This window comes from Narcine bancroftii, chromosome 6 (assembly GCF_036971445.1).
Source record: "Narcine bancroftii isolate sNarBan1 chromosome 6, sNarBan1.hap1, whole genome shotgun sequence".
Lineage (NCBI taxonomy): Eukaryota > Metazoa > Chordata > Chondrichthyes > Torpediniformes > Narcinidae > Narcine > Narcine bancroftii.
This window is the reverse complement of record NC_091474.1, coordinates 153,223,693-153,247,232: the sequence shown is the minus strand read 5'-3', so window position 1 is coordinate 153,247,232 and position 23,540 is coordinate 153,223,693. Positions and strand designations below refer to the sequence as shown.

Below are 23,540 nucleotides of genomic sequence, written 5' to 3'. Positions count from 1 at the left end.
AAGGCTGCTGAACAAGAACTGGGAGTTGTGTGTTAATATAGATGGAAAACTATTTATCACACAAAACACAGTAAAATAAAAAGTTATTTTTCAAACTGGAGGAATATAACAGTGGAGTGGCCCAAGAATCAGTTTTATTTCCTCATTTATTTATTATGTATGTAAGCGATTTTTACCCCCTCCATAAATCTTCGTCCGCGAAGCCAAGCCAAAGAAAGAATGTAAGCGATTTGAAAGGGGTAGTATTTCAGGTATTCACGTTTGCTGATAGCACAAGTAAGTGGGATGGCATCCTGCAAAGAGGATTTTTAGAATTTGCAAGATGATACAGATAGGTTGATTGATGGGAGTAAACAAACTGGAGTTTAATATTAGAAAGAATGAGGACCTGAAGGATTCAAAATACAGATTTTCATCTAAATGGAGAGAGATTGCAAATGAATGGATTTCCCGAGGGATCTAGATATTCCTGTGCATTATATCCAAAAGGTTAACAGGCAAATGCAGCAAGTAGTTAGGAAGACAAATGGCATATTGGCATTTATTTCCCAAGCTATTGATATTTAGAAATTGAGAAGTATTGTTTTGATTGTACAGATAGCCACATTAGTTAATGTTTTTCAAAACCTACTGAGTTTTAAGTCTGGTAAACTGCAAATGTAGTACCCATGTTCAAAAAGAGAGAGGGAAACAATCCAGAAGAGATTCACTCAGCTAATTCCTGGGCCTAAAGGATTGTCCTTTCAAGAATAGCCTACAAAGTTGAAAGTGAATTTTTAGGGGTTAGAAAAATGAAGATTGATCTTATTGACACGTTGTGATAGTACATATTCTATCACCAATGTGTATATGTGTATATGTACAGATGGTAGTGTAGGATGACTGATTGGCTGAGAGTGTAGCCACACCTACTGGCAGATCTTAAAGGATTGCTCCTAGCCAGACCAGGTCATTCTGGACTGGTCGACCTACTTGTGATATGCTCCAGTCTTTTAGTTAATAAAAGCCTTGGTTTGGATCAACAAGTCTTTGGTTCTTTCGATGCGCATTACACACGTAAGCTCATAAGGGGGCATGATCGGGCAGTTTTTGAGATATTTCCACCAGTGGAAGAGTCTCAAACAAGGGAGATGTAAAGACTAGATTATTGCAAGTATTTAAAGAGGAGGCAGATTAATGTTTGCATGATTGGAGTTTTGAGAGGTTTGTGGGGTTTACAAGCCAAGCCAAAGAGAGAAGAGAGTTCTGCATTAAATTAGCTCTAATTGTATTGAATGTTAGGGCTGGCTCAGGGGCCAATCAGTACAACCCGTTCCCATTTTCTTGTATTCCAATTTCACATTTGTTATCAGAGTACATACATGTCAGCATGTATAACCCAAGTCTTTTTTTCTGCAGAAATGACCACTTATTGGTATGCAAAAATAACTGCACAACATACACATGTAAACAAATGAAGAACAGTAAACAGATAACAAAATGTAAGCAAACTGGGCAATACAGACAATTTTTTAACAAATCAATAAAGTGCAAAAGTAAGAGTCCTTCAATGGGTCCCTGATTGAGGATTCTGATGGTGTAGGGGTATCAGCTGTTCCTGAACCTGGTGGTGCAAGTCTTGTAACACCTATACCTCTTTCCTGATGGTATAGTGAAAACAGAGTGGGTGCTGGGTGGTGAAGGTTTTTGATGATTCCTGCTGCTCTCGGACGGCAGCGTTCCCTGCAGATGTACTCGATAGTGGAGAGGGTTTTGTCTGTAATGTCCTCTTCCTTTTGCAGAGCTTTATGCTTAGGACTATTAGTGTCTCCATACCAGACCGTGATGCAGCCAGTCAGCACACTTTCCTCCACACATATATAGAAATTTGCCAGGATTTCTGATGTCACACTAAACCGCTGCAAACTCCTGAGGAAGTCAAGTGTATAACAAGGATTAATTAATTAGCTGAAAACAAAATTGCTTTGTATTTTTACTTGTTTGTGCTGTGTCATAGTGACTAAAAACTACTAAGCATGATAACCTTGAGGGAAACACCCACAGTATGGCCCCAAGAATAATGTATACATAGTTTAAGATAAGTGATTTACAGAGAAAAAGCATCCTGCAGTTGCCAACTCAGCACAAATGACTTTGTCCACAGGTAAACTTATAATTCTGGTTTATTACAGTCATATGTTTATGCGAAACTAGTGAAATTTCCTAGAAATCTGCTTGGATAAGTATAAAAAGAGGTGAACACTTTGTATGCTTTAAGTAAGGCTCAATCCAAGACATGAGTGACATTATCTACTCATTCTTTGTACAACTTATTTCCACTAGTGTTAAACAGTAAAGAAGCAATTGTAAGTTCTTTAGTTCTACTGTATAGTTTTATTACAGTGTGAGTCGACTTTATCACCTATACCAGACCATCATGCACCCAGTCAGCACACTTTCCACCACACACCAGTAGAAATTTGCCAGGGTTTCTGATGTCATACTGAATCACTGCAAACTCATGAGGAAGTAAAGGTGCTGACGTGCTTTCTTCATGATGCTATCAATGTGTTGGATCCATTAAAGATCCTCTGAGATAGTTACTCCCAAGAAGTTAACCTTACTCATCTCTGATTTCCCCCAATGATCACTGGAACATATACCTCTGGTTTTCCCTTGCTGAAGTCAACAATCAGCTCCTTGGTTTGGAGACAGTAGGCCTTTTCACACCACTGTGTAAAATGGGAATTCCTGGGAAATTTTCCCAGGAACCCTCCCGTGAACCGGCGATGTGAAAATGTCGGCCCAGAAAAATTACGTAGGTCTTTGACCCCACCTTTTGGGTAGGGGCATGGTTCTCGGAAATTTCCCCTGGCCACCTTCTCCCTGCAGTCTGAATCAGCAAATGGCCGAGCAGCGGAAGCATCGTGATGTCAGCACTTGCGTGCTGTTTCACTGCATCATCATGTCGTCATTTCAGCATTTAAGCTTGTCAACCTCAATTTGCTTTCAATAAATCAGTTCATTCTGCTGTTTTCTTCTTGCATTTCTAAAGACTGGTACATCCAAATTCCAAAATGTAAAATTTCACAAAATAGTTTCCAAGCCTAAGATAACCTAAAGGATCAACTGTGCTGATGCTTGTTACCTTAAATTATAAAGTTCTGACAGAAGCAGCAATAATTTTTGTTCTTATGAGTTTAAAGAATTTTGGTCACCTGGTCATATTTGCCCAATATTTAAGAATGTGTGCTGTGTAAGAAGCGGTTCATTATCATTCACTTTGCTGTCCTTCAAGAAGAGCTTACTCAGTAGGTTGCACAAGACCTTTCAAATCATCAATGCCTATTTTCTATTTAAATAGCTGTGTACCCTTCTCTTGGTCTTATATACATATAGAGCAATTAACAATTTGGGTATGTGTGTATGCGCACACATAAATTCATTCTCTCTCTCTCTCTCTCTCTCTCTCTCTCTCTCTCTTTCTCTCTCTCTCTTTCTTCCTCTCTGCCCCTCTCTCTCGACTCCAGTGAGTGTGTAATGTGTCACTTACTGCAGGGGGTGAGACCCCCTAAATTGCTGGGGAAGGCAAATTGCAGGGAATTTTGACCAGGTACATACAAGTAGGTCACTGTTGCCCGTGGTATAAAAAAGGCCTATTGAGTGCATTGTTGTTTGCACATTATTCAGCCAAGTTTTCAATCTCCCTCCTGTATGCTGATTCATTGGCTTTTTTTATGCAACCTACTACCATGGTATCATCGGATAATTTGTAGATGGTGTTATTGTCATATTGAGCCACACAGTCGCAGGTCTAAAATGAATAGAGCAGGGGCTAAGAATATATCCAAATGATGCTCCAGTACTGATGGAGTTTGTGAAGGAGATGTTCTTCCCAATCCTCACTGATTGTGGTCTGGAGGTGAGGAAATTTAGGATCCAGTTAAACAGTGGGGGGTTGAGACCCATGTCTTGGAGTTTGCTGATCAGTTTTGAGAGGATTATGGTGTTAAATGCTGAACTGTAGTCGATAAAGAGCATCCTGATGAAGGCATCTTTGCTGCCAAGGTGTGCCAGGGCTTTGTGTAGAGTCAGTAAGATGGCATCCACCATAGACATGTTGCTACAATAGGCGAATTGGAATGGATCCAGGTCGCTGCTCAGACAGGAGCTGATCTGCATTCTTCATGATTGTTGCTGTAAATGGTACTGGTTGATTGTCATTAAGGCAGGTTACTATGCTCTTTCTGAGCTCCGGTATGATTAACACCTATTTGCAAATAGGTGGGGACCACACCCTGATGGAATGAGATGTTGAAGATATCTTTGAATATTTTGGTAAGATGGTCAGCATAGATTTTTAATGCTCACTGGGTGCACCGTTCGATATGATTGACCTGTGTTTGAAATGGGTGGGTACCACGGTCTGGTGGAATAAGAGATTGAAGATATCGATGAATATATTGGTAAAGTGTTCAGCACAGATTTTTAATACTCGACTGGGTACTCCATTCTGCTTTCCTTGGATTTATTCTCCTGAAGGCAGCCAGCATCCTTAGATATGAAAAGGATGGGATCATCAGTGGACGTGGGGTTGTGGAGGGGTAGTTTTGCCCTGTTACTGTGGTCAAATCAGGGATAGAAGGCATTGAGTTCCTCTGGGAGTGAAGCTTTGCTGTCTGCTACTCCACTAGATTTGGTTTTGTAGCAGGTTATGTCATTTAGGCCCAGTCACAGTTATTGGGTATCCCTCGTGGATTCCATTTTCATCCGGAATCTCCATTTCAACTGGGAGATGGCTTTGCTTAGGTCATACCTGCTCCTTGTGTATTGATCTGGCTCTCAGCAGGTTGTAGATTTCACTGTTTATCCAGGGCTTCTGTTTGGGGAAAACCCTGAATGACGCAGGTGGGGGTCACACTCATCCACAGCTATTTTGGTAAATCTGTGACAGTCCTGGTGTAACCGTCCAGTTCCACAGCTGAGTCGATGACATCCTGTAACCTTTCTTCAGCCTCCTGCGACCACCTTCTAGCTGCCCTGATCTCTGCAACCTCTCTTGGGTTCTGTCTGCATGAAGGCAGAAAAGCACAGCCGGGTGATCTGACTTGCCAAAATGCGGTTTTCAGGAAAGAACAGTAGGCCTTCCCCTCATTTGAAGATAACGATCAGTTTCTTTATAATGTGATGATTGCTTGCATCTATTAAAAATCTAATAAAACATGTAGGTAAAGCAGGAATGAATACATTTACAGTATAATTTTCATTCCACTCTTTTTAATATAATTTTGTCTGGCATCTTGAAATTAATGCTTAAGCACCACTGTTGATGGTGCTTCATCCCATTTGTTATTGCTCATGTGTGAACCTCAGCATTTTGGACAAGCAGCATTCATCAGGATTCATGAGAAGCAGCTAGGAATAGGAAATTTAATAATTATCTCTCTCCTTGGTGACCTTTTATTAGCTTGCTTACTGCTGTTATGGTCAAGAAAGCCACCTCATGATGGATTTTGGATAAAATTTAGCCATTCTTTTATATGTTACATTGGATATTGGTAGCATGGGGATTAATGTATTTTGCAACATGCTTCTGTAGTTAACATAATTTGTCCATCTTGCCTCATTGTTTTCTGCTTGACTAATCAGGAAAAGCAACTTTTATCCTGAGTTATATTCTCTGGTTTACTTTTTCTAACACCTTATGAATTTTAATTTAATTTGCATCTGACCTGTGTTTAGAATCATCACATTTGGCAAATATCACACATAACATTAGAAATTTTAATTGTGGGCTTTGTAATCAGATTTCGATTTCCCTTTGAAATAGGTGCTATATTTTGGAGACTCTATATGTAATTCATGATCAGTTGTGTTTGTATCCAAAAAGTTAAGCAGTTATTTCATCTTTATAATTATTGACATTAAGTATGATTTTATTGGTCAGTTCGCCATCCATCCTTATGAAAGATATGCTGGCATTAATGGACGACTACAGGCCCTGCTTACTGTTCGAGCAGATATTTCTCAGATGCCGGAAGACATCCGCCTACTCCACCCAGAGAACGACTTTCAGCAACCCACGTGGATGTTCTGTGGCACGCCAACCAATATGGCAGGGTGTCCGATGACCTAGTTGCTGCATCACGCCCAGCGACTCATGTCTCTCCCACTTCACTGAGGAGGCCGGTGAAAGCTGCAGCAGGTAGAGACTCAAACTCAGAACATTGGTGTTTCTACCATCAGAAATGGAGTTCTGGAGTCTGCCGCTGCTGTCCACCTTGCTCCTATATGGGAAACGCTGGGGCCAGCCATCGTTGATGGCTACGATAGTCAACCACCGACAGCCTCCTGTATCTTTGGGACCGGCACTCAGGGCAACGTTTCATCATGTCGGGAAGTTTGGACTGTTTCTCACCACTGCCAACATTAGAAGCATACACACGTGCAACTTTTGCTGTTTTACCTGGACGTTCACTTTGGCTGACGTGTCTCAGCCTCGATTGGGCGCATACTTCCTTTGAGCCAACTGCCTCCTGGTCAATTCCAGGACCTTCCAGACCTCCACCCTTCTAGACACGTTCCCAACCCCCGACCTCGACTCAGTAACCTTATCGGGCAATGAGTTTACCAGAATCCTTGCAGGATTCCCGGCCATTGTAACGCCACAGTTCTCCACTACAGTCCCAAAATATGGCATCCAGCACCACATCCCCATGCAGGGACCACCACTACACGCCCGGGCATACAAGTTTCATCCTGACAAGCTATGGTTCGCCAAGAAAGAATTCAGGAGATGGAGGAGATAGGAATTGTTTGGTGCTCAGTCTCTTGGGCCTCTCCTCTACACATGGTGCAGAAGCCTTCTGGGGGATGGAGACCTTGTGGGGACTTCTGACGGCTCAATGATGCTATGACAGGTGACTGGTACCTGGTTCCCCACATCCAGCACTTAACAGCCAATCTATCCAGAGCAAGGATCTTCTCAAAAATAGTCCTGGTCTGGGGGTGCCACCAGATTCCCGTGCACCCCAGCCACATCCCCAAGACAGCCCTCATCATTCTGTTCAGCCTTTTCTAATTCCTCCACATGCCATTTGGCCTCAAAAACACAGTGCAGACTTTCCAGAGACTCATGAATTAGGTGGGGCGCAACCTGGATTTCATTTTTATCTACTTAAGCCACATCTTCATCACCAGTCGTTCACAACAGGAGCATCTAACACATCTGCAGATGCTCTGCTAGCGACTGAGCGACTACAGCCATGCCATCAACCCAGTGAAATGTCAGTTCAGCCTGATGACCATCGATTTCCTTGGGCACTGCATCGATTGACACAGATCAGTCCCTCTTCTGACAAAGGTTGAGGCTATTCGTAAGTTCGTCAAGCCAACTACAGTCAAAGGTTTGCAGGAGTTTGTTGGGATGGTCAACATCTACCATTGGTTCCTGCTGTCAGCTGTGAGGATCATATGACCTCTTTTCAAGTTGCTATCCGGTCAGACCAAAGAACTTAGCAGGCATGTGAAGTCTACGGAAGCTTTCGACTAGGCCAAAGATGCTCTGGCCAATGCCACCCTTCCAGTGCATCTGTGCGTTGATGTGCCCACCACCCACACAGTCGATGCATCCAACACAGCCATCTTCAGAATCCTGGACAGTGGAGACCGCTCACTTTCTTCAGCAGACACCTGCGACTCCTGGATGAATATAGTGCATTCGACAGGAAGTTACTAACCCTCTAACTCACCATACCCCATTTCTGCTATTTCTTTGAAGGACGGGATTTCATGGTCTTCACCGATCACAAGCTTTTGCCTTCGCCAAGGTGTCGGACCCGTGGTCAGCAAGGCAGCAGCATCATCTCTATAGTATCTCAGAACACATGATGGCTATCAAGCACATTCTGGAAGAACAATTTCATGGATGACGCTCTGTCCCATATGTCCATCCTATCTGTGTAGTCCCTGTCCCCCGGAATCAACCATACAGTGCTCACAGTGGCCCAGTTGCAGAATAGCGAAATACCAGCCTACTACACTACATTCTCAGGACTGCAGCTGGAAGAAGTGTATTTCGGGCCATTTGAAGCCACACTTCTCTGTGAATTGTCCACTGGCCATCCTAGGCCCATCATTCCCGCTGCATGGAGGCATCATGTCTTCAACACACTACATGGGTTGGCCCACCCATCTATCTGGGCAACAACTCAACTGGTCACAGACAGATTCATTTGACATGGCCTACGTAAACATGTCAGCCACTGGGCCAGAACTTGCCTGCACTGTCAGACATCCAAGGTTCAGAGGCACGTGAAATCCCCTCTTCAGTCCTTCCTGCTGACACACAGAGTTTGACCACATCCACGTGGACATCATTGGGCCACTGCCAGTTTCCAGAGGTGCCATGTACCAGTTCGCGAGGGTGAACACGTTCACTAGAGGGCCGGAAGCTGTCCCACTCTCGGACACTTCCACAACATCCTGTGTCGGGACCCTCATCGCCAACTGGATAGCCATTTTCAGCCTTATTTCCAATATCACGACGGACAGGGGGGCACAGTTCACGTACAGCCTATGGTCAGTGCTGCCTCAGTTCCTAGGGACCCAGCTACATCACACCACAGCCTACTACCCATAGTCTAACAGTCTAGTTCCAACAGCATTTGGCCCTCATGGTGCAGCTCCAAGGCCTGGATTGGGTGGACGAGCTGCCTTGGGTGCTCCTTGTCATCCGCACAGTGCCGAAGGAGGATTTGGCCACATCTTCTACTGAGCTCGTCTATGGGGCCCCGCTGACAGTCCCGGGTGAGTTTGTGCCAGCGGCTTGCGGCCAGGAGAAACACCTATGGCACAGCTAATGCGTCTTTGCGAGAAGGTGGACACCCTGGCCCCCATCCCAACCTCACGCCACAGTCCAAATCCATCCTATGTCCCGAAGTATCTCGAAGACTGCGAATAAGTCTTCATAAGGAGAGGCGTACACCAGACGCCCCTTCAGTGCCCATACAAGGGTCCATACAAGGTGTTACAGCACAACAGGACTAAATGCCTTTTGAACATTGGGGGTAGGCAGGAAACATTCACAGTCAACTGCTTCAAACGAGCACACCTTGACTTCGACCAAGTAGAAACTGTTCCAGCCCCACGGCGGCGAGGTCGCCCTCACAAGCATACAAACTATTTACGAACTGTTGTCTCTGCATCTCCGAACACAGGTTCTGGGGGGTGGGTCATGTAGCGGGTTGCTCTGATCTGCAAGTGAACTGGTTCACAGAGGGGCAGGCTCGCACTGGGCTGATGTCACAATGGTCAGGCTTTCACTGGGGTGACATCACAATGGTCGTGGAGGGGCAGCCGCAAAGGATCATGGAGGTGGTGCTGATAAGCTCTTGGAGAGTTCCAGTAAAGTCATATGGTTGGTTCAGCTCACTCACAGCTTCCGTGTGGTTTTCTCTTTCGCTTGCCGCACAGCACACCGACCATACACTAAACTAAAATGGATGAATTGCAGGTGGATCGCTGCTTCATCTGAGAAGATTGCTCATACCCACTAAAGCAGAGGTTGTATCTCCTACAGTTGCTTGTAAACGTACTGTAAGAAAGGTAACAGTGTGGGAAGGTAGAAGAATGAACTAGGAATTTTGCAAAGGAAATTGTGGTCCTTCAGAATATTGAAAGGCGAAGGTAATGAAAAATATGTCTGGTGCTGGAATCTTATTGACAGTAAATGGAAATGACAGAAAATGATCTGCTCAATATGGAGACTGAGGTGGAAAGAGAGAACCAGGGAAACTCTAGCCTGCTCAACTCAAGAGAAGGGGATGTGAATGCAATAGAGAAGGAAATAGAGGACACTTGGTTCAATGTGAAAGTTTCATCATCAAAGCAGATGTAATTCAAACAGACAATCTGAGGGAATAGATTGGGGTTTCAGGAAAATGGGTTCAGTCAGAATCCATGAGAGTCTGAAGTTTTACAATATTTGGTTGTTGGTTTATGTCTTGAGTTGGATATAGAGGTCAAGAAAAGGAAGGTAAGGACCAGATCTGCACAATATGAAAATGAATAGTTAAATTTGATCTTGATAATGATTTATAAATAATTTTTTTTTTTAACTTGTCACTGCAAGAAACACCATCTGTAAATCATAAATATATCAAAAAATACATTTGAGAGGGCTTGCATAGGACTAAAACAAGGGCTGTTTCACAGATCCCATAACAAAATAAACCCTTGTAAGTTCTTGAAACTGATTTGGAGAAAGTGGATGGAGTTGAATGAAGTATTATTCAAACTAAGAACGAGTTAAGGCAGGCAAATGAGTGTGGCTGGTAGAGTGGCATGGTTGGGACTGTGCATTGAACAAACAAATGCTCCTCAGACCACCCTGGTGTGAGATTAACAACTGCACCAAAAATGAGCTAGTGGATTCAGAAGATTCAGTCACCGAGAGCACAAGGTATGTCACAGATGTCACAGATGTAATTGAGAAATGGCAAGTCAAATGAAAATGGAATAGAGTCAAGGTAGGGAAAAAATTTGTAGGAAATGAGGCAGAAGCAATGGATCTACCCAGATGATTCTGTTTGTAGTTGTTGCAGAGTTAGATGCAGGTTGTGGAGGTTTGTGGGAATGTGTTTGGAACTATGGTAGGATCTTTCAAAGAAACAACATCTATTTAGGAAATGGTGGCCTGATGTTCAACAGTAGGGTCATGGTCCAGTGAGGAAAGAGGACATGTCTGAGAATTGATATTGGCTTCTGCAACTTAGATTGCAACAGAATTATCCATTTCAGAATCAGAATGTTTGTCATGAGCAAGTTTTGTGGCAGCATCATAGTGTAAACATTCATATTATAACCATCTTATGACATTACCTTAAATTTAAAAAAAACAAAACTAGTAGTGCACAAAACTTAAGGCAGTGTCTTCAGTTCACTGGTTATTCAGGAATCTGATGGCAGTGGGGAAGAAGCTGTCCTTGTGGCATTGAGTGCTCGTCTTTAGGCTCCTGTACCTTTTTCCAGATGGGATATGGTGTGGGTGGTGGGGATCTTTGAGGATAGTGACCACTTTTTTTAAGATACCATTTCATGCAGATGACCTTGATGGAGTGAAGTCTGGTGCCTGTGATGTTTCAGGCCAAATTAACAACCCTCTGGAGTTTATTCTTGTCTTGAGAGTTGGTGCCTGCATACCAGGCAGTGATGCAAGCAGCTAGAATGCTCTCCAGGGTACACCTAAAGAAGTTTTCGAGAGTTTTTGGTGACAAACCAAATCTCCTCAGACAACTCACAAAGTATAGCCACTGGCGAGCCTTCTTTGTGATTGCATCAGCATGGAGGCTCCAGGACAGATTCTTGGAGATATTGACACCTAGGAATTTGAAGTTATTGACCCTCTCCACTACTGAGCCCTTGATGACGACTGGGTCGTGTTCCCCTGACTTCTCTTGAAGTCCACAATCGTCTCCTCGGTTTTGCTAACGTTCAGTGCAAGTTGTTGTCATTGCACCTTTCAGCAAGCTGATCTATCTCCCTTCTGTACGCTTCCTCATCGCCGTTGTAAGGAAATTTGAAGAAAAAAATTGGGGTCGGTCCTTGGTAAGAAGAGCGCTGCAACTTCAGATGAGGGTAGGCAGAGTTAGTGCCATAGAATAATTAAGATGGTTAATATTTTGTTAGCACTCAGCAATGAGTGGGTGCAGAGAGAGCAGCAGGTAAAAAGAAAAGGACCATGTGGATTATGAATTCTGGAGATGGGGAAATAGGTCCACAGTCTGGAGTGAAGACTTTGAGTTAAAGAAATTGGAATGTGGTTAAAGGGGGAGGAGGAGGAAGTTGTTGTTGTTGAAGTTGTTATCATTTAGAAATTATTATGGTTAAAATTAAGGCCTCTGCTATAGGCTGATCATTTGAAATTGGAGGAAGGGAAAGATTGATAAAGGGAAGGAGGGATAGATCAGAAAAACTTTAAAGGGGAAAGAATTCTGGAGGACTATTAGAATTTAAAAGCTTTTGAAACTCACAATCTAGGTAGTTTTTTTTTAAATAGTAATTTGATGACATACTGTTTAGTTTGAAACAGTTTTTAACGTTTGATTCTTGAGAATCATTTATCCATGTGAACTAAATGACTAAAATTGTGTTGAAAGGACTACAAGGATTACATTAATGACTGGCTACCAAAATGACTAAATTCATATGGGATTGCTTTCTTGAGCAGCATGTTACTGAACCTTCATGGGAACATGATATCTTGGATCTGGTCATGTGCAATGAATCAGATAGAATTAGTGATTGTGTAGTTAGGGAACATCTTGCAAAGAGCGATCCCAGTATGACTGAGTTTCTCATACAAATGGAGGGTGCAATAGTTCAGTCTAAAACCAGTGTGTTATGCTTAAACAAGGGAAATGATAAAGGGATGAGGGATGAGGAAGGAGTTGGCCAGTGTAGACCAGGAACACTGTATATGGAGAAATGGTTGAGGAACAGTGGAAGACTTTCAATGAGGTTTCTTACAGTGCTCAATAGAAGTATATTCCCATTATAAGCAAGGACAGTAAAGGTGAGGACAGTCAGCCTTGGATAACTAAGGAAATCTTGGAAGGTATCAAACTAAAAGCAAGTGCATACAATGTCGCCAAGGCCAGTGGAGAAACAAGAATGTTTGGAAAACGTTAAAAAGCAACAAAGAACCACAAAGTGAGCAATAAAGACAGGGAAGGTAGACTATGAAAAATTATTAACATAAAATATAAAAATATGGACATAACAAGTTTTTAGAATTAATGATACAAAAGGGTGGCTAAAGTGAAGTTTGGTCCCTTGGAAGATGAGAATGGGGAATTGATATTGGGTAATGAGGACATATCTGAGGCTTCAACTATTTTGTGTCAGTCTCCACAGTGGAGGACCCAACAAACATGCCAAAGACAGATGTTATGAATGTAATAGGAGGTGAGGATCTGGATGTAATAGCTATCACTAAAGAGATAGTACTTGAGAGTCTTAAGGTAAATAAGTCCGCTGAACCTCTTGGAATGCATCACAGGGTACTGAAAAAATAATAGAAGTTTTAATTCATGTTTTGATGATAATTTACCAAAATTTTCACTGGACTCTGGGCAGGTCCCGGCAGATTGGAAGACGGTGAATGTCACACCACTATTCAAAAAGGATGTTGGCAAATAGGCCAGTTAGTTTAACATCTGTAGTTGGGGAAATGCTTGAAACTATCATTCAAGAAGGAATAATGAGACAACATGGATTCAGCAAAGGCTTGTCCTGTTTGACAAAATAACTGGAGTTCTTTGAGGCTAGAACAAGCACAGTAGATAGGGGAAGGAGGTGGATGTTGTGTACCTGGATTTCCAGAGGGCATTCGATAAGGTGCCGCATAAAAGACATTCATAGGATAAGGACGTATAGAGTTGCTGTGAAAAGAACGAAGGGGATAGGATCTTGTTTTACCCTGATTTAAGTGAGAATTTGTTGAAGAGAATGAAAGAATTTAATACTGCTAAGAAGATGTTATTTGAAAAAGTTACAAGTTTGTTCTTCAGTATCCAGATATTTTGAAGATCCTTGTTCCGGGATATCAGAATATATTGTTTTACAAACTTTGTTCAGAGTCTTCCTCAAGCTCAATCCTTAATTTCTGCAGATCTGATGCAATGAATCAGTTTTTTTTTTCCTTTATTTTGTTTTTCTAAATGGGATGGAAGAATTTGGAGATTTATTTCTTCTTTTATATTAATCAATTGAATTCTTTTCTTTGGCTTGGCTTCGCGGACGAAGATTTATGGAGGGGGTAAAAAGTCCACGTCAGCTGCAGGCTCGTTTGTGGCTGACCAGTCCGATGCGGGACAGGCAGACACGATTGCAGCGGTTGCAAGGGAAAATTGGTTGGTTGGGGTTGGGTGTTGGGTTTTTCCTCCTTTGCCTTTTGTCAGTGAGGTGGGCTCTGCGGTCTTCTTCAAAGGAGGCTGCTGCCCGCCAAACTGTGAGGCGCCAAGATGCACGGTTTGAGGCGTTATCAGCCCACTGGCGGTGGTCAATGTGGCAGGCACCAAGAGATTTCTTTAGGCAGTCCTTGTACCTTTTCTTTGGTGCACCTCTGTCACGGTGGCCAGTGGAGAGCTCGCCATATAATACGATCTTGGGAAGGCGATGGTCCTCCATTCTGGAGACGTGACCCATCCAGCGCAGCTGGATCTTCAGCAGCGTGGACTCGATGCTGTCGACCTCTGCCATCTCGAGTACCTCGACGTTAGGGGTGTGAGCGCTCCAATGGATGTTGAGGATGGAGCGGAGACAACGCTGGTGGAAGCGTTCTAGGAGCCGTAGGTGGTGCCGGTAGAGGACCCATGATTCGGAGCCGAACAGGAGTGTGGGTATGACAACGGCTCTGTATACGCTTATCTTTGTGAGGTTTTTCAGTTGGTTGTTTTTCCAGACTCTTTTGTGTAGTCTTCCAAAGGCGCTATTTGCCTTGGCGAGTCTGTTGTCTATCTCATTGTCGATCCTTGCATCTGATGAAATGGTGCAGCCGAGATAGGTAAACTGGTTGACCGTTTTGAGTTTTGTGTGCCCGATGGAGATGTGGGGGGGCTGGTAGTCATGGTGGGGAGCTGGCTGATGGAGGACCTCAGTTTTCTTCAGGCTGACTTCCAGGCCAAACATTTTGGCAGTTTCCGCAAAGCAGGACGTCAAGCGCTGAAGAGCTGGCTCTGAATGGGCAACCAAAGCGGCATCATCTGCAAAGAGTAGTTCACGGACAAGTTTCTCTTGTGTCTTGGTGTGAGCTTGCAGGCGCCTCAGATTGAAGAGACTGCCATCCGTGCGGTACCGGATGTAAACAGCGTCTTCATTGTTGGGGTCTTTCATGGCTTGGTTCAGCATCATGCTGAAGAAGATTGAAAAGAGGGTTGGTGCGAGAACACAGCCTTGCTTCACGCCATTGTTAATGGAGAAGGGTTCAGAGAGCTCATTGCTGTATCTGACCCGACCTTGTTGGTTTTCGTGCAGTTGGATAATCATGTTGAGGAACTTTGGGGGACATCCGATGCGCTCTAGTATTTGCCAAAGCCCTTTCCTGCTCACGGTGTCGAAGGCTTTGGTGAGGTCAACAAAGGTGATGTAGAGTCCTTTGTTTTGTTCTCTACACTTTTCTTGGAGCTGTCTGAGGGCAAAGACCATGTCAGTGGTTCCTCTGTTAGCGCGAAAGCCGCACTGTGATTCAATCAATTGAATTACGTGATTGAAAATACCAAGGGAGTTGGGAGGAGTGGGAGGTATTGGTTTCTACAGGATTATGTGTGTGTTTATGACCTTGGACACAACCCGTAAAATGGAGGGAGATATTGTTGTTTTAAACAACACTTGTTGAGAGGATTTTTCTTTTTCTTTGTATTGTTTATAAGTACAGTTATGCATATTGTTTTTCCTTTTCTGCTTTTTTTTGGATTGCTGGAGGAGGTGTGTGCAGATGCATAGATTCTTTTTGTTGGATTGTGAGGAGGTCTGCTGGACAGAGTGAGCAAGTGAGATTAATTAATATTTGATTTGATGAATAATTAAGTTTGTAAATTTTAATGTTAATGGGTTAAACAGATCAATAAAAAGTGTTAACATTTTTTAAAATTGGAGTAGATGTAGTTTTTTAATAACGAACACATTTAACGGGAAAAAGAACATTTGAAATTAAAAAAGAGATTGGGTAGGATATGTGATGTCCTCTTCATTTAATTCTAAAGCAAGATGGGTAGCAATTTTAATTTAAAAAAAAATCTTCCTATTAAGGTTCAAAATATTATTATACACCCTGCAGGTAGATATGTAATGATGCATTGTCAAATATTTTTAGAAATGTGGACATTTTTTAATTTGTATGCTCCAAATATTGATGATGTGAAATTAATTCAAGAAACTTTTTTGAACTTAGCAGAGGCACATGAAAATATTTGAATAGGAAGAGATTTTAATTTTTGTTTAGATCCTTTGTTGGATAGATCTACTCAAGTAGCAACAAGAATGAAAGCTGCTAAAGCTAAATTGGGTCTGATGAGAGATTTGAATTTGATTGATATATGAAGAAGAATTCATCCTAGAGAGAGAAATTATTCATTTTATTCTAGTAGGTTTGATTCTTATCCTAGAAATGATTTATTTTTGGTTTCGACTCAAATACAAGCTAGGATTCTTGACTATAAAAGATGAGGATTTTATCTGATCATTCGCTGTTGTTCAATACCATGGAAATGCCTGATAAAGGGAAGTTGATATATAGATGGAGATTAAATTCTCTGTTACTTAAAATGAAAGATTTTTATGAATTTGTTCAAAATCATCTTAAAATATTTTATGATTTGAATTTGATAAATGATAAATTTATTATATGGCATGCTTTAAAAGCATATTTGTGAGGGCAATTAATGTTTTACATCTAAAATTAAAAAGTATTATGAAAGAATTAGACCAATTAGAAAAAGAAATTACAGTTTTAGAAAAAGATTTCCAAAAGTCGGTTCCTGAAGACAAACATAGACAATTGATTAATAAAAAAAACTTGGTTAACTTATAGGACTGAGAAAGTTATTATTAGGACGAGGCAACAATATTATGAATTGGGTGAGAGATTGCATAAAGTTTTGGCTTGCCGATTAAAAGCAGAGCAAGCTTTGAGAATGTGCAGAGAGATATAGGTAGTTTAATGATTGGGCAAGGGTCTGGCAGTTGGAGTACAATGTTAGTTAAAATTAAGGTTATCTACTTCGGAAGGAAAAATGGCAATCAATTGCAGAATGCTGCCATGCAGAAGGACTTGGGAGTGCATGAATTACAAAAGGTTGGTTTGCAGGTGCAGTAGGCTATCAAGAATGCAAATGGTATGTTGACATTCATTGGTAGAGGGATTGAATTTAGGAACAGGGAAGTTATGCTGCAACTGTACAAGGTACTGGTGAGGTTGCATCTGGAGGACTTCATACAGTTTTTTGTCAACTTACTTGAAATAGGATGTATGTTTTGGCTTTGGAGGTGGTGCAGAGGAGGTTAACCAGGTTGATTTCAAAGATTAGCAGCTTAGCCTGTGAGGAGAGATTGAGTTGTCTGGGACTATATTCACTGGAATTCAGAAGTATGAGAGGAGATCTTATAGAAATATATCAAACTTTAAAGTCATAGATAAGATGGAGGTAGTTAAGTTGCTTCCATTGGTGGGGGAGACTAGAACTAGGGGACATAGTCGCAAGATTCAGGTAGTAGATTTAGGATGGAGATGAGGAAGAACTGCTTTTTTCAGAAGATGGCGAATGTATGGAATTTGCTGCCCATTGCAGCAGTGGAGGTGACCTCAGTAAATATGTTTGACATGGTTGGATAGATTTTTGCATAGTAGAGGAATTGAGGGATATGAGGAAAGGGCAGGTAGTTGGAGATGAACCTATCATCAGATCAGCCATGATCTTATTGAATGGTGCAGCAGATGAGATGCGTCAGATGACCTACTTCTGCTCCTATTTCTTATGTTCTTATTTTCTTAAAAGTGTCAGCTTTTGGGGAAATTATTATTGAATTCAGAAAATTCAACAAGTCGTCTTTATCAGTGGAGTAGGGTGGGGGGGAATGACATGAAGGGAAGTGGAAGGAAATAATTTTCATTGGGCCACTAGGGTTTCCATTCCTGCAGGTCACCAGCTGTTATTCGAGACAAATTCTAAAGAAAATAAATGTAATTTTTAGTTCCTTCATTGATTCAAGAATTCTCCAAAGATGTGTTAATTCTGCCAAGTAATAGCCAATGAAATGTCATTTTGAGTTTCATTTCATAATGTAAAAAATATCCATGCATTGATTTGAGAAGCTTTAAAATAACTACCAGTACATACTTTGCTGAATTGTTAACTTTTATTTTAAAAATGAAGATTAATTGAAGATGTAAAGTTCTTGAGGTGGGAGATGTATACAAGTTTCTAAATGTGTTTACTTTCTTATCTTTATATAATGCTCTTTCAACAACTCAACACTAATCGGACCAGATTGCCTGCAAAATCTGCAGTTTACAAATTCATCTAGATACATATATTTCTCTTTCATTATTTTAAAAATATTTTATTTAATATAAAACCACTAGCAAACATATCACAATATTTCAAACCTCTTTCATTATTGAGAATTTTACACTTTTTGCAAAGTAAAAAAATAAATGCTGAACAAAATGTTTAACAATTTTTTATGTCAAATTTCCTTATGATGTGATTCTTCCAAAAAATATTTTTGCCCTGTTTCGCCAAAAAAATTCATAATTGATGGAGAGCAAATAAAATACTGTATGTAATGAGATTTATTGTCATTATGTTGAATGGAACCATTAAGACTTGTCATACCCAACAATTTTAAAATGGTCAGTTGTGCAAAGTATTCTCCACACTATAAACAAATTAAATGAAGTAGCCATCATTTTAAACAAATTAACCTTTACTCTTATTTCAATATTTTCTTTTGAAAAACATAGCTTAACATTTTTAAAATGTATCGTGCCTGAAGGATTTACTGTTACTAATTATATTTCATTAATTCCCCTTTTGACATGGGCAAGAATTTTTACTGGCACTTTAGTTGGATCTAACTGTGCACAAATATCAACCTCTCATCTTGGTAAACTTGAGTGAATTAGGCAAATTGCGAACTGCCATATTCATGTCGCTAACAGCAACACATCTTGACAAAAAAAGTAGGATTTATGAATTTAATCACTTATGTCTGATTTTTTTTCTCTCTGCACCATCTGCATGCTATTTGATTTGTCCATTGTTTGGCAGAAAGTTAACTGTATATTTTGTCCCACACATACATAAATCAACATTGATATTTTGCATAACAGGATGCCCTAAGTCATTGATTGCATTTGAATTTTAGCAAGTGACATCCTGTGATCCTTACTCTGCCTCAAAATGACTGTTCTTTGCATCCCATTCTGCTCTGTAGCTGATAACAGTAAGAAAATTGTTTTGTTATGAAACATTAAACTTAGGAGGAAGCAGTTGAACTATGTAAGATTTATGTCTGTGACTAATTCATACTTGGGTTCTTTTTTATTATCATAATGAGTTATACTTCACTGGATGAGGTTTTTGTACATCATAGGCCAGCATTTCTGTTTCCTGTTTGCATTCTCCAGTGGCAGGATGAATTGTGGATCATAACATTGTGGAAAATGGATGCCGAGTGCAGATAGTGGACTACCAGTTTTTCAAATAAACTGCAAGGTTACAACTATTGTGAAAGGATCAGAAAACTGAATCTCTGTGTTGAATGGAGAAAGCTGAAGAATAACCCATTATTTCCTTTAAAATTTGAAGGATTTTGGCAGCGTACACTGAGAATTCATCCACTTGTGCAATGCAAAAGAAATCAGTTTTCAGTGAATGACAGCCATTATTCAGAATTCACTCAAGTGGAAATTCAAACAACAAAGGCAAAAAAAAAACCGAAGAAATAAATTCAAATAAAAAGACTGGGCAAATCATCACTGCGGGTGAGCGCTGAGACTTCATTGGAGGTACATAGGCTTTCCCCCTCCAAACTAGCAATGCCCCTAAATGAGCACATGTTCTTTTTGCTGTTGTCACTGCGTGGCGGTGAATAGAGTTGTCAGCATGAGAAAAGTATGCCGTGGGCCTGACCAGGACTCTTGCGTGGAGGTGAGTTGGGTTGGCAGCATGAGGAAGGTGCGCAGAGGGCCTGACCAGAACACTTGTATGGGGGTGAGTCAGGTTGCCTTGGTGAAGATGGGAGCAAACATTCAGCCAGAGGAGTGCCCTGTCGGCAGTAGTCTTTTGAAGAAAGTTTCAATAAAGTTGCATTGGAATGAAATGGCAACGCCCAGGATGAATAGCCATCCTTGCCGCTGGGGCGACTCTCCCAAAGTGTCTCCCTATCCCTGCCTAGTAAGGGTCTTTATTTTTATTAGTTTTTAATATATTAGTAAAGCTTTATGTGTAAACTTGGGGGAGGGAGATAATTATGATGGTGGAATAGTTAGTGTAGTGTCTTGTCCCACACTGTTACAGCACCAGTGACCAGGGTTTGAAAGTAAATTTTGTAAGTTATGGGAATTACTTGATGAAAGTGAACTTTAAATAATTAAAGATTACAATACCTTTTTTCTTCCCAAATGACTTTGCATTTTGAACTGTCTTTTGTCCTTTAAATGGTGTATTAGTTAGGCATTGGAAGAGTAAGTCTCAGTCAACCACAAAATTCTCATTTCTGGCATCAGTGATCCCCATCGGTGCTGGATAATGGGGATTTTACTGTATTTGCTTTAGAGCAGGTTGCAGTTATGTGCAGCAATGCCTATTCTTTTTTCTTAAATCTGCTCAAAATTTCTGATAATTAACCAGTGTATTAATTGGTTTTTTTTTCTCTAAGTAATAATAGGATCAATTACAGTATGTGATTTGTGAGGTAAACAGAAATCAAAGTACATGTCAGTTTGAAATTAAGGATTCCTCCACAGCAACCCAAAAGGAACCACATTTTTGAAAGAAATAGAATTTTCATTTAGAATTATTCATTTTGGGAAACAATTCAAGGGTGATGCAGAATGCTGGAGGGCCAAAACCCTCCTTTTTTTAAAAAAAAAGGTGGATCATATATTTGTGGAACTGATTAATTGAAAATAGTCACAGGAAGTGTTTAAATAAAAAAAATTAAAGTGTGATTTCCTGCTGAAAGTGAGATGAAGGGTTTCAGAATTGTGGCAAATAAAGTTTGAACAATAGGCTAGAACTATATGAATGTGATCTGCTCAAATGATCATTGTTAATATATGTACACAAGGATAGTCATAGAATGAAATAAATGGAGATAATTTGTCAATGTCAGCTCATTATGAGTTTGCCCTATTAATCTGGGATCTCTTCGCTCTCATTGTACTGTACTCGTATATTTGTGGTTGATCAATTTCATTTTGAAAGTTTTTTTTCTGGCTTATTATATGCTGCATGAAAAATATAATATCCTCATCTGGATTCAGTTATTTTGGATGTTAGAAGACTCTACAGCAGTCCTCTTTACAAGATTAAAACACTTTGTTTTGTATCACCGTTGTAGAGATACATCATGGAAACAGAACCATTGGCCCACCAAGTCCACGTGACCACTGAACATCCATTTTGATGTTTGTCAAACTCTAACCTATTTTGTTCTCCCTGCTATGCCTTCAATACTTTGCTATGTTTCCCAAACTTCATGTACAAAATGGGGACTAGTTATAAAAGGAAATCACCCACCAATTCTAACGCTTCTGGGATGTGCATGAAAACTAGAACAGCTGGAGGAAACCAACATGGTCACAGGGAAAACATGCAAACACCACATTTACAGCACTGGTGGTGTCTGGAGTGTGAGGTTGCGATTGTACCACAGTGCAAAAAATATCTACCACTTTTCTGCTCTGTCAAAGTTAATTTCAAGATTGCATAATACAGTAGTCTCAAATTTGAAGGATTTTTTTAAACAACAGCCACTACTCGTTGAGTTGGGGGGGGTAGGGAGAATGGTGGTAGAGAGACCTCATTAATCCTCTCTGCCACTTTTGTGGTTCTGTGCATTTTCCTACGATGCTTGACAGCACCTGTATCGCACTATGATCCAGCCAGCCATGATGCTTGTGATAGAGCTCCTGTAAAAAGCTGACAGAATGGTAGCTGATAACCCCAGCCTCCTCACAAGTGAGGAGGTATTATGTTTCCAGGATAGGACACTTATTAAGAGGACTTCAAGGAACTTGGTGCTCTCTACTCTCGCCACTACTGAGCTATTAATGTTTAGCAGAAGATAGTCATCTATGGTCTTTCTAAAATCCACAATCACAACTAGCCGAAGAGTTCATGGACATTTTCAACCTCTCATTGTTGCAGACAGAGGTGCTTCAAAAGGACATCAATCATCCTGGTCCCAAGAAGAGTAGTGTTAGCTGCCTCAACAACTACTGCCCAGTAGCACAAACTTCTACTATGATGAAAAGCTTTGAGAGGCAGGTCATGGCTAGAATTAACACATACCATGCAAAGATCTGGACCAGCTGCAATTCACCTATCATCACAATCGCTCCACAGCAGATGCAATATCACTGGCTCCCCACTCAGTTCTGGATCACCTCAAAAACAGCACTTCATACATATGGCTGCTCTTCATTGTCTACAGCTCAGCCTTCAATACCATTATTCCCTCAGTGCTGGTCAAGAAGCTACAAGCACTAGGCCTCTGTACCCCCACTCTGCAACTGGATCCTTGACTTTCTCATCAGTACGAATTGGAAACAACATCTCCTCCTCATTGATTATCAACACAGGTGCACCTCAAAGATGCATGCTTAGCCCACTGCTCTACTCATTATGCACCCATGACTGTGTGACCAGGCACAATTTAAATTCTATCTACAAGTTTGCTGATGACATCACAGTTGTCGGCAGAATCAGATATGGCAATGAGGAAGCGTACAGGAGGGAGATAGAACAGCTCGTTGAATGGTGTAAGGACAACAACCTTGCGCAAAACCAAGGAGGTGATTGTGGACTTCAAGAGGAAGTCAGGGGAATATGACCCAGTCCTCATTGAGGGTTCAGTAGTGGAGGGGGTCAAGAATTTCAAATTCCTGGGTGTCAACATCTCTGAGGATCTGTTCTGGAGCTTGCCAGCAGTTATACTTTGTGAGTTGTCTGAGGAGATTTGGTGTGTCACCGAAAACTCAAAAAGTTCCACAGGTGTACCTTGGAGAGAATTCTGGCTGGTTCCATCACTGCCTGGTATGGAGGTGCCAAATCTCAGGGCAAGAATAAACTCCAGAGGGTTTTTAACTTGGCCTACACATCATTGCAGGCACCAGACTTCACTCATTGAGGACATCTGCATTAGGCAGTGTCTTAAAAAAGCAGCTTCTATCCTCAGAGACCCCCACCACCCAGGCCAAGCCTTCTTCACTCTGCTACCATTGGGTAAAAAGGTACAGGAGCCTAAAGACGAGCACTCAATGTCACAAGGACAGCTTCTTCCCCGCTGTCATCAGATCCCTGAATAATCAATGAACCAAAGACACTGCCTTACTTTTTGTGCACTACTAGTTTTTTTATTTGTAGTACTATCGTAAGATGGTTTATATATGAATGTTTGCTCCATGATGCTGCCACAAAACACCGAATTTCATGACTTTTCATGAATATAAATTCTGATTCTGATCATCTCCTTTATCTTGTCCACGATGAGACTCAGTCTGTTATTCTTGCACCATTTCAGAAGATTTTCCACCTCTCCTCTGTATGGCGACTCATCATTGTAGCTGATGAGGCCAACAAATGTCGTGTCATCTGCAAACTTGGTGACGGTTAGAGCTAGATCTGGCATTGCATTTGTGGGTCAGCAGGCATGAACAGGAGCACACTGTAAAGCTGCAACATATAAAACAATTTAATTAATATATTGATTTGTAAATACATTTAGTCAGACATGGAAAATAATATCACAGGATGGACTTCAATGATCTGAAT

At 41.1% G+C, this 23,540-nt stretch overlaps 1 protein-coding gene and 1 long non-coding RNA gene across 5 annotated transcripts in view; one reads left to right on the top strand and one right to left on the bottom strand.

The window, feature by feature from the left end:
- Positions 1 to 23,540, top strand: part of LOC138736603 (peptidyl-prolyl cis-trans isomerase FKBP1B) — a 42,744-nt gene that overhangs the window by 4,615 nt on the left and 14,589 nt on the right. Inside the window, exon 1 of one of the 4 annotated variants that reach the window (XM_069886387.1) lies at positions 9,318 to 9,397. The exons of 1 other annotated variant lie outside the window; for it this stretch is intronic. In XM_069886387.1, coding sequence (XP_069742488.1) covers positions 9,319 to 9,397 — 79 coding nt within the window. In that variant the 5' untranslated portion in view covers position 9,318. 2 more of the 4 variants (XM_069886388.1, XM_069886389.1) reach the window with 2 other exon arrangements.
- Positions 1,251 to 9,270, bottom strand: LOC138736607 (uncharacterized). The gene is made up of 2 exons (XR_011340433.1): positions 9,092 to 9,270; positions 1,251 to 1,908 (listed from the first exon to the last, which is right to left on the bottom strand). It is a non-coding gene; the product is annotated as an uncharacterized lncRNA (long non-coding RNA).